The sequence below is a fragment of the Patella vulgata genome, chromosome 3, assembly GCF_932274485.2.
Source record: "Patella vulgata chromosome 3, xgPatVulg1.2, whole genome shotgun sequence".
In the NCBI taxonomy this organism is placed as follows: domain Eukaryota; kingdom Metazoa; phylum Mollusca; class Gastropoda; family Patellidae; genus Patella; species Patella vulgata.
Window position 1 is genome coordinate 37,820,497 of NC_065881.2, and position 15,338 is coordinate 37,835,834.

General features: G+C 36.1%; 1 protein-coding gene across 5 annotated transcripts; it reads left to right on the plus strand.

Moving 5' to 3' along the window:
- The first annotated feature begins 7,629 nt into the window (after positions 1–7,629).
- On the plus strand, positions 7,630–14,883 carry LOC126814452 (uncharacterized). Of its 5 annotated transcripts, none has more exons than XM_050539586.2 (5): positions 7,630–7,876; positions 9,304–10,186; positions 10,518–10,685; positions 11,394–11,492; positions 12,443–14,883. In XM_050539586.2, exons 2-5 carry the CDS (start codon positions 9,428–9,430, stop codon positions 12,524–12,526), a joined length of 1,110 nt encoding a protein of 369 aa, XP_050395543.2. In that variant the 5' UTR covers positions 7,630–7,876; positions 9,304–9,427; the 3' UTR covers positions 12,527–14,883. The 5 variants fall into 5 exon arrangements, with proteins under 5 accessions (XP_050395543.2, XP_050395545.2, XP_055955445.1 ...); XM_050539588.2 differs by lacking the exon at positions 11,394–11,492 and adding an exon at positions 11,535–11,624; XM_056099470.1 differs by having other exon boundaries at positions 7,634–7,876.
- The last annotated feature ends 455 nt before the right edge of the window (positions 14,884–15,338 follow it).

Genomic DNA, 15,338 nt, shown 5'->3' on the forward strand with positions numbered 1-15,338 from the left:
AATATCGTTTTTCCAAAAGTTTATAAAAAGGGGTCGAGTAATAATAACAGCATGTCTTTCTGTGGTCGCCATTTTATAACGGGAATTATCATGAAGCGATAGAAGCATTTTGCTCCCACCCCAAAGGAACTGTGTTCATTAACTATCAAGATAATATTTCCAGGGCATTTTACAATAGCTATAAGATGGCAACCACAGAAAGACATGGCGTAATAGTACATCATAAACAGGCCATATTGCGTAATTCCAATGTCAAGTGTATTTTTTTATGTTCTAAAGACCCTTCGGTGTCATATTCCAATATATAATATATTGAAATGCTAATACATATGCAGGTTGTGATATGATAAATAGTCATGGATGAAGAACTTATCGCCCCAACAGGGGGTTGGATGGCTGAATGGTTAGCGTGCGCGCGCTGTATCATAAAGTCTGTCATTGAGTCGACTGGCGTGGTTTCGAATCCCCGGTTGTACGTGGCAAGGAGTAGGGTCGCCTGTCCAACCTCGTGAGTTTTCTCCGGGTCCTCCGGTTTCCTCCCACTGCTAAAGACCCCTACGCGCAAGCGAAATATTGAAATAAAATTAAACCATATGTTAGTCCCGAAATGACCTAGTTTGTTTCGATTGGACGTTAAACCCCATTTCTCTCTCTCTCTCTCTTATCGCCCCAACAGAACCACTGAGCTGAACGCGCGACACGCATACACGTTGGAGGGGTTCATTGTCAAATTTGACACTTTAAGGAAGGGTTGATGAAAACTGCCGCGTGCTGGTTTATCCTATCCATGTTTGCTTTCCTATCGGTTCTTGCATAAGATTTACTGTTTAGCGTATCTTTGCTTAGTGTGTTACGTTTAATTTGCAATGAGACGTCTTCAACATGACGAACGTCTACGTGCTAAGGCCACTACACAAGCTCAGGGTGGACACATTCGTACACAGGTCCTGAGAAATCGAGGACAAACGGCCATTCAGCATTCTGTAAACCTGTACCAAGTTACAGGAATTCGAGTTACACCCCAAACGATTAGACATCGGCTACATGCAGCTCATTTGCATGCGCGACGATCGCGTGTTGTGCCTTCATTAACTCGCCAGCACATGGCAAACAGGCGTCAATGGTGTAGGCAGCGTAGAAATTGAGGTAATCGTCGATGGGCGCGTGTAATGTTCTCAGATGAGTCCAGATTTACTCTGGATTTCACCGATAGGCGTGCTCGCGTTGGAGGCGTGTAAATGAGCGTCATGCTAACGTTAACGTCAGACAGCATGACAGATTCGGGCGTGGGTCTGTATTGGTGTGGGGAGGAATCACCATGACTGGCAGAACGGACTGGCATATTGTTCAAGGAAGGGTCACTGGTGTGCACTACCGTGACCAGATCCTGGCACCCACATTTCTGCCCTTTGCTCAACGTGCAGGTCGACGTTTCATCTTTCAAAATGATAATGCCCGTGCCCAACGCGCTCGTGTCGTGAATGACTACCTCCAGCGTCACTATATTGTCCATATGCCTTGGCCAGCTATGAGTCCTGACCTTTCCCCTATAGAGAGCATGTCTAGGACATGATCGGGAGACGTGTTCGTCGACGTCAACGTCAACCGACAACACTGCAAGAATTGGCCGAGGCATTGCAAGAGGAGTGGGTCAGATTGCCCCAAAAACGTCCATTTTCACTTTTGACAGTGTATCTCTTTGCGACAGAAATGGGGCCGTCAGATAAGCCGCCCATATGAACTGTTTATGTTCATGTCTAGGCAATTGGCCTGTTATTAACAGCAGTGCATTTCCGCAGTTTTGTATTGTTTCTGAATATCTACTACTTTTTTTAAGAGTATATAAAGCTAAATGTTTAAATATTTTAGTACGTGCGCCGGTCGTCAAAGTATGGCACCATGTCATACTACTTTTAATGGGCTAATTTGACATTTTGATATCATATGTTTATAATACATACATGTATAGGGTCTTAAACTAACCATTTAGGATTTGCTTATAAATTGATTAGGCGAATGTCGGCCATCTTGGATTTCAACAATTTCTACCGCTTTCCGATGCGCAAAATTTGGTCAACTTTTGGAATGTTATAAGTACACCTAAATAAACATAAAAATGCATAAAAACATTTTCTTGCAATTTTTAGGGGCAAAATCATAAATTGCCTCGACTCATGGTCCGAATGGTTTAGTGCTCAGTTAGGCATTGATCTACACTGGACAAGTGTTAAAATATTTGTAAATAATACGGAGGAAAACTGATCAGAATTTTTATTTAAAAATTATCTACATTGAAGTTGAAGGACTGTCACTTTAATTTTAATATTATTCATAGTTAATTAATATGTTAGTATAATATTATCAGGTTTATTGCATATGGTTCAATACCGGTACATAGACGAATGCCCCACATGTTACCAGTGTTCCAGCGAGTATTTCAAGATTGTGGTGGTGGTGTCAGTTTTGATATCAGTGAAGATGAGTTTAATGGTCGATTTTACCAAGCGGCTTGTAATCTACAAGCTTATTCCGATAACATCAACCCTTACCATCTGTTTATGACCAACCTAGCCAATGATATCAGAGCTGTCAAACTGATCCGATATCTGCAAAACCAAGCCAAGGAACCACTGTTCGTAGGTATGTTTCCATTACATGCGTGTATGAATCATAGTTGCGACCACAACGTGGATGTTCGAGATGGTGGACGCCCAGACCTCAAGCGTCTCCCAGGAGTAATGGTGGTCGCTAATCGAGATATCAAGAAAGGGGAAGAACTCTGCACTACTTACATCAACCCACAAATGGCAAGGGTGCTAAGACGAGCTTGGCTTTTTAAGTCCTTTAATTTCTGGTGTCAGTGCAAGAAATGCATATATGAAGGTGATGATAATAGTTATTGTACGGATTGTGGAAAGAATGCAACAACTAAGAAAGGTTTTTTATCGTGTGGCAGATGTAAACGCGCATTTTATTGTTCTAAGGAATGTCAGAAAGCTTCATGGCATAAAGGACATAAGCTGATCTGCCAAAAGCCTTTAGATGCCCAAGATTCTCAGATATTAGAGATAGACAATAAACTAAAACGTTATATAAGTCACTAAGAAAATGTATTTCAGTCTAAAATTATATGATAAATTATTCCTTTTAATACATTTCATTTCATTTACGAAAATCTAAGTTGCTCAAATTTTGGACCTATAACTATCTTGTTCCGTAACAATCCCAAACTGATTCAACTTTCGCATCATCAGTGGGCAATCGCGGGAATCCCGAAGGAGCCACAATCTTACATACAGCCCAATAGTTTTAAACATTCGGTGTTGGGTGTAACGCATCCCAAACTGTTAGAATTTCTAATTTAATAGTGACGAAATATTTGCGCGTAGACAAATAGAATGAAATTTGAAAGGAGAAGGATAATTTGGATCATTTCATATAAAACACGTTGTGTATTGTTAAAACTAGATTAACGGTTACATTTTTTATTGCGATGGCATGCAGTGTACGTATAATATAAACTATGTTTTAAAATCTCAATAATAAAAATGTTTTAGGTTAAATATTAGGATCTGTTTTATTATTTATTTTGTCCTTTCTCAATAATAAAGATGTTTTAGGTTTAAAATTTGATTTTGTTTTATTGGTTTTTTTATGCAATAAAGATGTTTTAGGTTTAAAAGAGGCACCTTCATGCATATAAGATCTCGAGTTAATTAGGTCTTCAGGAAATTAACTTTGAAGTAACATGTTAGACTAGGTACGTCATATGTCTCCGGTAATACAAATTAATTGGTCATATATTTTGGTACCCACCATTATTAGTTACGAGACCCACCCCCCTCCCTGTCCCCCCACACATCCCTTAGGATAATTTCTAAAAAAAAAATGGATACAATTCCTTTCTGGACATTCAATTCTATGGCGTTGTCCAACTTCATAATACTGGCATCATGTGGATTCTTATGAGGTAACTTTGGCTCTTGTCAGCCAGCGGGGCCGGTGGAAGCAATTCTTGATTTGGGGAAAGGGGGGGGGGACTACAATCCAAAGACTTTAGGCGAGGGTCCAGGCCCTTTAAGCTCCTGGGGATCTAGATCCTCACAGATGTTGTCTGGCTAATGAAATTACTCACACCTAATCGAACGTATAACAAAGCTATAGATGACATCAACAAAAATTTGAAAGCATGGTATAAAAAGATTTAATAAATATAACTGCTAAAGACAGTTTTTTTTTAGAAAGGTAGGACATTTGCTTTTTTCCAAATTGTTGGAAAAACGCATGATTCTAGTGATTTGTTAAAGATGTACCATTAAAATATATCTTTAACAAATCACTAGAATCAGGCGTTTTTCCAACAATTTGGAAAAAAGCAAATGTCCTACCTTTCTATAAAAAAGGAGACAGCTCTGTAGTTTCAAACTACCGACCTATAAGCCTATTAAGTTCTTTGAGTAAATTATTAGAAAAGGTAGTTTTCAAACACCTGTTTAACTACTTTCATGAAAACAATCTCTTGTACAAATACCAATCAGGGTTTCGACCGAACTACTCTACTACTCTAGTGTATCATGATATCTCATCTGCAATAGATAAGCAACTATATTCCTGCTATGTTTTTTGCGATATATCTAAAGCGTTTAACCGCGTATATTTACCTGGTTTGATACACAAATTAAGTCAATATGGGGTTTCAGGCATGCTAATTACGTGGTTGTCTAGTTATGTCCAAGACCGGACTCAACGGGTATTCGTAAATGGCTCTGTGTCATCAGAAATTACTCTTCAATCAGGAGTTCCCCAGGGATCAGTTTTGGGCCCCTTTTTGTTTTTGACTTACATCAATGATGTACAAGATGTACTCCATAATGTGGCTAGATTATTTGCAGACGACACGGCACTTGGGTGTAGCAAACAGTCAGTTTCAGAGATAGAACAGTCCCTAAACTACGATCTGACAAATCTCAACATTTGGGCGAATAATTGGCTTATAAACTTTAATCCAAACAAAACAAAGGCTATTATATTTAGCTCCAAAAAAACAGAAAATTATCCGAGTCTGATATTCGATAATCAAGCACTTGAAGTGGTTAAATGTCACAAACACTTGGGCATTACCCTTTCAAATGACGCCAAATGGACCATCCATATAGAAACTATTATCTCGTCCACCTCAAATTTATTAAATATTTTGCGTAAACTAAAATTCACCTTTAATAGACAAACTCTAAATAACGTATATTTGATAATGATATTCATAAGGCCAAAATTGGAATACGCATGTGAAGTGTGGGATGGGTGTAACGTTTCCAATACCGAAAAACTTGAAAAGGTACAGCTAGAAGCTGCCAGGATTGTGACTGGACTAACTAAAACTTGTTCTCGTGAAGGGTTTTATTTTGAAGCCGGATGGAATAAATTGTCAGACAGACGTACACAAATGCGACTAACTACTTTTTTTCAAATTAAAAATCAGAGAAACCCAGCATACTTATATGACATTCTAGAATATTATCAACAAACACCACAAAAATACAATTTAAGAAACATTAGCGAATATAGATATCCTTATTGTAGAACAACATTACACCAAACTTCGTACTTCCCCACAACAATTCGAGATTGAGAATTATTAGAGGACCCCATAAAGCAATCAACCACTCTTAAATCCTTCAAATATCTATACAAACAAAAATTACGTTCCTTAATACATAAAGCGCCAATCTACTACTGTAAAGGTAATAGACATGAAAATATTATTCACACTAGAATACGGCATGGGTGTAGTTCGTTGCAAAATGATTTGTATGAAATAAACGTTGTGAATGATCCCACATGTTCTTGTGGCAAATTTATAGAAAATGCCGAACACTATTTCCTGCAATGTCACTTATATGATGTAATTCGTGCTGAACTATTAAATACACTGTCAAGTTATTCTGTGATAAATATAGATATCCTATTGTGCGGCAATTCAGAATTGTCAATTGAGATGAATATAAACCTTTTCCTTGAAGTTCACAAATATATCAAACTTTCAAAACTTATATTACTTATAAATTATTTATTATTGTATATACTATTTCGCAATCTTGTTTGTATTAAATAATGTCTATCATTTCTGTGTATGGAAAGGGCTTTTCTAAGTTTTTGAAACTTGTGCTCAATCCTTTTGGTATTTGTCAATAAAATATGTTTAAACAAAAAAAAAGACATTTATAATCACATGGTATTAGCTAAATACAAAAAAGCAAAATCGATTACTAAATGAGAGTAAGAACTAAATATACACCAATTTAGCTCACGATGTAAATATTAACTTTGAATTACAGAACTTCCAATATAAGTACATCCATAGAATAATTTACACAATAATTTACAGATATTGAAACTGTAAATCATTTGTTTATATACTGTACTTACACGCAACGGATATGGAACGAAATGTATGAAATTCTTACAAAAGCAAATATAAACGTAAGTATAACACACCAGGAAATTCACCTTGATTGCCTAGATAAATCAGTTTTTGACAATATTCACAAATGGACTTTTGTAAATCAAATAATATTATTGACTAAAACTAGAAGCAATTATCCCTACCTGCGAAAAATACAGAGCATTTTTACAAAGTAGAAAATCCTTAGAACTGGAAATTTTTAAGGATACTTAAAAAATGGACATTTTTAACTCATACCCAAACAAAACAGAAATAGCCAAATTATGGTTATATTAAATTATATGAACTGCACGCTAGCTTAAAGTACTTAATTCGTTTCATTTCGTCGAAAGGATCAGTACTTGAATCTGCCGCTCAACAGCTTAAAATTTCCCCTTACCTCCTTAAGGGGAGATAACACATCTTAGGGGAAAGCCAAGCTAAATAAAATTACACGTAACAGTAAAAAAAGTACCCTTTTAAAATAATAGAGGTAACGTATCCCCTGCACACAATGCTAAAGAAATATATCTTAATCCATTTTGCAATTGTAACATTGCATGTAAAAATAGATAGTGTGCCGAGTGCCCTGAGACGAACAAGAAATCTAGCAAATGTTTTATTCGAATATCCAACGAAATTTACAATTATAGTTTTGGCCCAAATCAAAGTGGTCGAGTCATTTTAGCTGTACAAGGGATTGGTATCTATCAATCCTTCCTTACCTCTGTCAATTATGTCTATGCATATTATTAAACCTATATGTACAACATACTAAATTAGTATACTTGACCCACTTCAATTTCTAAATGCATTAAATAAACTTCTAGGCCATTGTGTTAAACATGGGTTTACATGAGCGACTTGTGTTTTTCATAGCAACTATTAGTAATCCATTTAGCAAACACAAGTAGTCTATTCAGTATTTCAGTCAGTCAGAAGATATAACAAGCATTTATTATAATATACCTAGCGTCACTTAGCAGCTCTATCCAATAAAACATGGTTTATATAAATATAATAGGTGTAAAAAAAGGCTGACGTCGTGATAGATAAAACACGAATAATGCATTGATCTACAAGACCCCGAGACCTTTCTCATTCAGTACCAATACCTATACACAGCTTTATTATAATGTATAGTATATATTATGAAAACTTACATACAAATGTTAATATTAGTTTGGGAATAATACGCACCACGTACATTGCATTATATACAAAACAATTTGGATTATCTTCTTTAGGACGTTAAATCTTGAAAATTGTTTTCTTATAGTCATTAGTATGAACAGTCCTAACAGGTTTAACGTATAACTGTGTATAATTTACTCGGCTAGCGGATAAGAATACGGAAAGATATAAAAATATTAACCTATGAATGAAGAAGAAGATTTGGTGAATTGTGAATGGTATAATAACTGATCACCACAGGTTAGTAAAGATTTTTATAGAAATTACTCTTTTGATTTTTAATTTTTAATTTATTTAATATAAAGAGTGGGAACGATCAAGTCATATATTTGTAAAATCATTTAAACTACATTCACTATATAGTGTCGATATTTTTATTTTATTCAAATCTCCTTATGTAGTCTATAAAAGAAATAAGAAGAGTCAGTGTCAGGAAACGAAAAAAAAAGCCAATGAATATTAGAATAACATGGCTGTTGTTTAACTGAATTTAATACTCTTTTTCCAAGTCCGGAAAGGTTTAATGAGGTGGGAGGGTGGGTTGGGGGCGGGGATTTTGAATTATTATTGGTTACGAACCCGTGTCACTATGCCAACAATGATCTTTATGGCAACGTTAAAAAGTACCCTAGTATAGTCCTGTACTCTACTGAAGTACACGGTACATTCTACATGAAATAAAATACATAATTAAAGATAAAGCGAGTCAAAATGTGAGACAGTTCCGAAGTTGATTATAAGAATCTGATCTTTTTATTTCCACTTTGAATTCTATTGGTTTTGTTACATTGGGGAAAATTGGAAGATAAATTTGCTTTATTAAAAAAAAATAGTAAAGCGAGAAATAATATGGATACTAATTCAAATCATTATTAAAAACCAACAGAATAACCGCCTTTGAATTTTTGATAATAGCATACATTCCAAGAAAATATTAGCGTTCAATAAAATTCACCAATTGGACCTGTCACTACAAGTTTAACTTGTTCACAAGAATGAGGTCAATTGAATATGACTGACGGTAAAAGAGGAGTGGTAACTAAGCGTAATACACAATAAAATATACAGAAAGCATTGTATTATTAGGTTTGTATAATATAGACCCTACAAGTACCTTTGAAATAAAGGCCTTCGTTAACATACAACCAGCAACTCAATTCCCTCTAATCAACACTCTTAATTTGCATTTAATTAAAGAGTAAATCCGTTGCAAAAACAAGTTCCCTTCACCTGAAAGAACCCCAAGATTTATTAAAATAAAGGAATAGTGTCCGTATCTCTAAGAAGTCTTGGCTTAGCATGAATGTCGGGCGCATATTTACAGTTTTCAAACCAGTTTCTTTTTTAATTGGGATTTGATACGAATCACTGGACTTGGATTGAAAGTTATTGGATAATAACGTTTGGAAGATATTGCGTAATTTATCATGAAAATGGTTCGCACAGAATATTTTTGCATCACGAATCCGTTGGATTGAAACATACCCGAGGTTTTTATTTGAAAATAAAAACAGGACATAATGATTAAATTAGAATGAGTCAACTCTAAAGACATTTAACCATTTACTCATTTGCTTGCCTCACTTTGTACCCAACGTAGATGTGTTAGAATATTTCCGATGCTGCAAACTACTAAAGTTGATTCTTTTTCTTGATTGTCGCTTCAGGGTACAATGTGAGGCATGTAAATGGTACAGAATGGTAAACTGATCAGCAACCAAACCATGAAGATCTCCGAATCAGAAGCCATCGTAACGTTATTATTAACTTATCTTTAAACAGCAAATCCGTATGACCAACCAAAGATATAGGAACCAATACAGTGAATATGCAACACGTCCGTTTCGAGGAGATATTCGGCAGATCAAACCAGTACCGAGACCGAAATATCACATCCAAAACATCAGAAAAATCGAATTCGGTGACGAACTTAATGACGGTATGGATCGTGGACCATCATTGGTGCGGCGGAATTCAGATCCCTTTTTTAGGCGACCACGTAATATCCGTTCCCTTAACCCAGCCTCAAAAGCAAGGATACCACCCCCTCCAGATAGACTACGTTTAGAAAACGCCAAGCCCTACAGAACTCAATCTCTTCCAGGTGATATTTCCCGCCGGAAACTACCTCCAATGCCGCAACCAGTATATAATCCAAATGTTCGCAACACACCGCTTTTTCGACCACCGCCTAAATTTGTTCCAGTCAGAAGTCGTAATCCTGATTTCATGCCTCAAGTAGAAAATCCATATAGACCGGTGCAATATTCTTTAGAACCAGTTAATCATGCAGGTTATTATTTTGTTGAACCATCGCAACAACCGCCAGACGCTTACATCCTGATGGATAATGTTTCACGAGATTCAAACATAGCTGCTACAGATGGCTCTGGTGCAGATATTGACCGTAAACGACACTTGCGACAGAACGGTCGAAAAAATAATAGACTTGTGGAAGGAGAACGGTACCCGACAAGAAGAGGTTTATGTGGTTCTTGCAATTCAGTGTTTCTTATATCACTTTGGGGATTTCTCAAAATTGTTGAGCTAGTAGGTATTTTCTTCTACATAAGAATGAATTAATGAAGTGGGATTTAACGTCACACTTTTCTGCATAAGAGAAGATTGCTATATTATCCTATATTTTCATTTCGCATAATGCTTTTGGGGAAATTTTATGAATGCCTTTGTCTGACAAAAATCACCGGAAAACAGAAAAGTGGACATATGGGACTGGGGTTTCAATATTTACGGTAGACCTACGATATTCTTATTTTCGAAACAATGCATTTTTCTATAAAGAAATGCATGAAAACTTGAAAATGAATAACTTGGAAAATTCTTACTAGGAACATGTGTTATATTTTATGATATTTTTCAGATATGTAGCTTGACCATTTTGATATGTGCTAGTTTAGAAGTTAGTAACTGGGCTATTGCTCTATGGATTGTATTTGTAGCAGTTTTGGGTATTTTAGCAAGTGCTGGAACATTACTCTTTCATTTAAATAGAGGTCACTTAAAAGAAAGACACTGGGTGTTGTATGTGGTAGGTATACAGAAAAGCTGTGTGTATATAATCAAGTTAATTAATGCATATGTCTCTAATAATAAGTACAAAAATTCAAGTAACATAGTTAAATGTACGAATCAAATGGATTGTATAAGACCGGGGTTGTATATCGTGGTTAAACTAAATCTTTGGTTTAGATAAACACAATAAGACAGATTGTTTAAACCCTTGCTAAATCATGTAGATCCTTTAACTTAATGGTTTTAGATGGGTTTTAAGTAGGCTGCATATTAATTTTGTTTTAGATTATCCACTCCATATAATACAGCTTACATTCCAAGTGCGGTTCCAATAAAAGTACCCTCTTGTATTGAAGGATACTGGAAAAAAAGGAATCTTACCAAAAATAACATAATTTCCTCAAAATCTCGGGGTAATGGACGTTTCAGCTGATGGTCTGAGATGGCATAATCTTTCTGAATTGGTTCCCTATCCCTAAATACTGGATCCGCACAGGCCTATTTATTCGGTATTTCATACGACTTTGTACACGTTTTTTGTTCTGAAAGAAAAGACTGAACGGCTAACCTATACGATATCGTTAATAATATATATAATTGCCACACAAACAGAATAGCTTATTCAAATTCTATACTTATATTCATATCTATAGGCAAGGTAACAAAATGGTTGACTATGTATTATTCGACCCGTGTTTCTATTATTCTGTCTTTTGTTTACTAGGAGTTTTGTGTTTATCTGTTTGTGACATTTTGTGTGTTGTCGGTCGCTATACTAGCCACAGTACAAGATACAAAATCTGGAGGTGTTACATGTTTAATTGTAAGTATTTCAAATTACATATACTACGATGGATTCTTTCAGGTTTATGACACTGTTTATACTAAATAAACAGGAAATGGTATCAGATGGTATCCAATTTATAAGCCTATCCCGTACATCACATACTACCCGGTATGTAACATTGTTCAGATGATCACCAGTATCACATTTTTCAACACAATCTTAGTTGGCAACCAATCAAATAACGTAATACTATACATTCGTTGAATTACTACCAAGTGGGTTTTTTTTGGGTGAAACTCAACAAATGTTTGTGGAACTGCAACCATTTTGTAGTATTTTTCACTATAAATAACCAATTTATCTCAGATTTATTCTTAAAACATAAATGTATTTTGCTAGAGCAGAGATGTTTTCTCTTCTCATCACAGAGTTTCATATCTAACCAACTGCCCAATTCCCGTGTTGGGAAATAAAATGAAATCGGGTTTAACGGCCTACATTACGCCAGGAAAATGTGTTTGAGGCCGTCAAACTTTCCAAATTTTCTTCTTGGGTGTTGGGGTGTGTGTGTGTGTGTGTGGGGGGGGGGGGGGGGGGGTCCTATACGTCGTCTGTAACCCGAATTTATTTTCAGGCATTTCAGGTTCTGCCCCCCTAACATTCATCGAGCCCGTACGCCTATGCCTACATTTCTGCACCAAATGGGCTAATGACGACGGTGTCCGTGTTGGGGTTATGTTATAAATCAATAGGTCTGTTATCTACTCGATGCAAGTCAATGTTTCCTTCGCGTATTTGCACTTGACAAGAAGTGGGATCGACTGCCTATGGGTTTTCCCCGGGTACTGGTATTTTCTTCCACTTCTAAAGACCCCTTTTTGGAATAAAAATTATCAGATGTGTTGTGTTAAAATCGAGATTTTTTTAACGACCTGTTCCGCCTCATTAAAATGATAGGCCTATATTTCATGATTTATATTTTTCAGGTCGTGGGATATATAGCAACACTACTGTTTGGTATTGATACCATTATAACAGGTTCAAATATAGGTAGAAGAACATTAGCATGAGACGTAAACCTATCATATACCCACTTAACGCTCCACCTCACTTATCTTATCCCAGGGTTAAAAGGATATATGAAAGACCGCAGATTTTACTTGATCCTTGGGAAAAGAAACTTCACTATAACGACTTTCGGCCATCTCGTCACAACTTTAACCTAAATAATCCACGTGATCCTAGATTGCCAGACAGAGTTGACATTCGTTATTACCAGAACGGACCACCTCGATATCTGAAACCAATTTACCGCGACAGAGACTACGAGTATCCCGAATCTAATTGGAACTTCCCGCACGACGACCTGCCGGAACGTTATCCCACGGCCCCCAATCGGTATAGGCGGCCACCTGCAGACTTTCGTGGCGGATTTTTAAGTTTTCCAGATCGGGACTACCGTCGTTATCAACGTGATGTGCTGAAAGACTTCCGTGATGAAGATCTCTTGCGGGATGATAGTAGAACTCACGTGACTGTGTATCATCCTCGTCAACCAAATAAAAGAGAATTTCCTAAAGTGTATCATTATAAACGTAGAAACTGGAAATTCCCGGATTTCGATAATGAATCTAGAGATATAGACTTTACGAGTGAAAATGAACTAGATTCTAATTTACCATCATTAGGAACAAATGTAGATTCATTAAATGCTAACTATCATCAACGTAGGGACTACAAATTACCTAATTTTAAAAGTTATGATGACTGGAGAATACAGAAACGACGTGCTCAACAGTTATCAACCATACCAGCTAAACCTAAACTAAGAAGAGAGCATTTCTGGTCAGTCGACTCCATTCCAACCGAGGACAGACATCGTCGCAGAGATATTCCAAATTTTAAAACGCACGCCGATTGGAATGTTCCGCGAGACAGGAATTCTGTATCAACTATTCCGAATCCTTTTCCCGATCAGGACGATTTCCCATCTTCTATAGCTCCATTGGAATCTCGAGTCGAAGATGGGTTCTCAACAAAACCGTTCCCAAAGAGATCTACATACGATGCCTCATCCCTGGTTCGTCCTTACATACCCAAGCCTCGTAAGGATCCCGATCTTCAAGACAATCAATCTGTTGGTACCAGAAACGACCAACTGACGGATATTCCTGTACATAGATCTATCCGCGATGACCGAATATCAAATGCGAATAGTGACAGACTTTCTGCTGGTGTAGCCAACCGTTCAACTGATTCCAGGCAACTGGATCCAGTTTTCAAAAAAGGCGATGATCCCAAAAAAGTCCCCAAATCAGTCGGGACTATGTAAAAAAGGCCTGTGGATTAATCAGGTAGATAAATAAGCTATTTTCTCTACATGTGGGTTTTGAACATTGTTTGAAGAATCTAAATTGCGGATAAGAAAACTAGATTATAATGAATGAGTACCGAATGTATTTCTATTGAAAAAAGAGCCCACTTAATAATGCTGGTCGACTGGGAATATAGTAGTGAAAAATACTATTTGTATTAATTGTGTGTAATTTTTTTGATTGCATTTACTAGTAACTATTTTACACAAAAACTCTACCTAAAAGTAATGCAATCAAGTTCGTTCGTTGCTTGAGGCATAACGTCTGCTTCCACCTTGGGTAATATCGCAGACAAGTAATTTCTGAGAAACTTATGAGAGGAGTCGGATAATAGGTTAAATCTAGCATAAGTAGGAGACGCATGCTCGATTAGGAGGCCTTTTCAATTGCAATCAAGCACCGCGATCTTTCCAAATACATGTATACTGTAGAACCAAAATGTAATTTAGCATTTGTATCAGTTTAATTTTGGAACACAGAGCACATATTTTGGAAGAAGGAAATGGACATTGTGTTTAATGATGATGTATTATATTGTGTCAATTATTCAGCTGAACTTTTAAAATATTATATTAGACTGTTTACCTCATATTCCATGATTGTCTGTAGCAGTGATTCTCAACGAGTGTGCCGCGAGATCTACCTAAGTGTGCCGCGAAATTTTGAACAGCACACTAATAAGAAAATGCGAAAAACCACGTGATCCCAATTGCGTATTCACTGGTGTACATAGCTGTGTTTTCTTTATTTAGTTTTGAGTCTTTCTATGTGTCTATGACTTGTCTGTGTTTACAGTTGTATGTCGTCTGACTTATGTTTTTATTTTGCAAAATTCAAATATTTTTCATATATATTAAGCCAGGTGTGCCGCTATTTTTTCATTTGTTCCAAGGTGTGCCGTTGGCAAAAAAAAGTTGAGAACCACTGGTCTGTAGTCATCAAGTTATTCAAAACTAAAATAACTTATTATTATAATACTGTGCCATTTAAATATCTGTGATAATTATTGAGATTTATTATGTAAATAAAAAGTTTATATTTGTTTATAATAATTTATAGTGTTGATTGGTGTAGGTTTATGGTGTCAGTGTCCCTAGATACATGCAGCATGAACTCAATGTATAACAGAGTTAGAGAACCTTATTCATTTAATTATTTCTTCAAATATGATGCCACACTTAAAATGCCAGTCTAAGCTGGAGGTACATATTTTTGAAGACATGTATTTTCAATTTGGAATATTAGCCCATATTTGCAAAAACTAACTCAATCTACCTATTTAACAGTGAAGAAGGTGTATATATGGACAACTGATTTACAGCACTGGACAAATACAATGATACTGCATTGATAAAATAGACTGATATAAAATATTGTTCATAGACGAAAATAAAATATAGCATTGGACGAATAGACTGATTTATATTATTGTACAATTAGACTGACATAAATTATTGGGAAAATGGACTGATATACAACATTGGTGAAATAGATTGATGTACAGCAC

Excerpts from the sequence above, each read along its gene's own strand:
- LOC126814452 (XM_056099470.1), top strand. The coding sequence starts at position 12,523 with ATGAGACGTAAACCTATCATATACCCACTTAACGCTCCACCTCACTTA.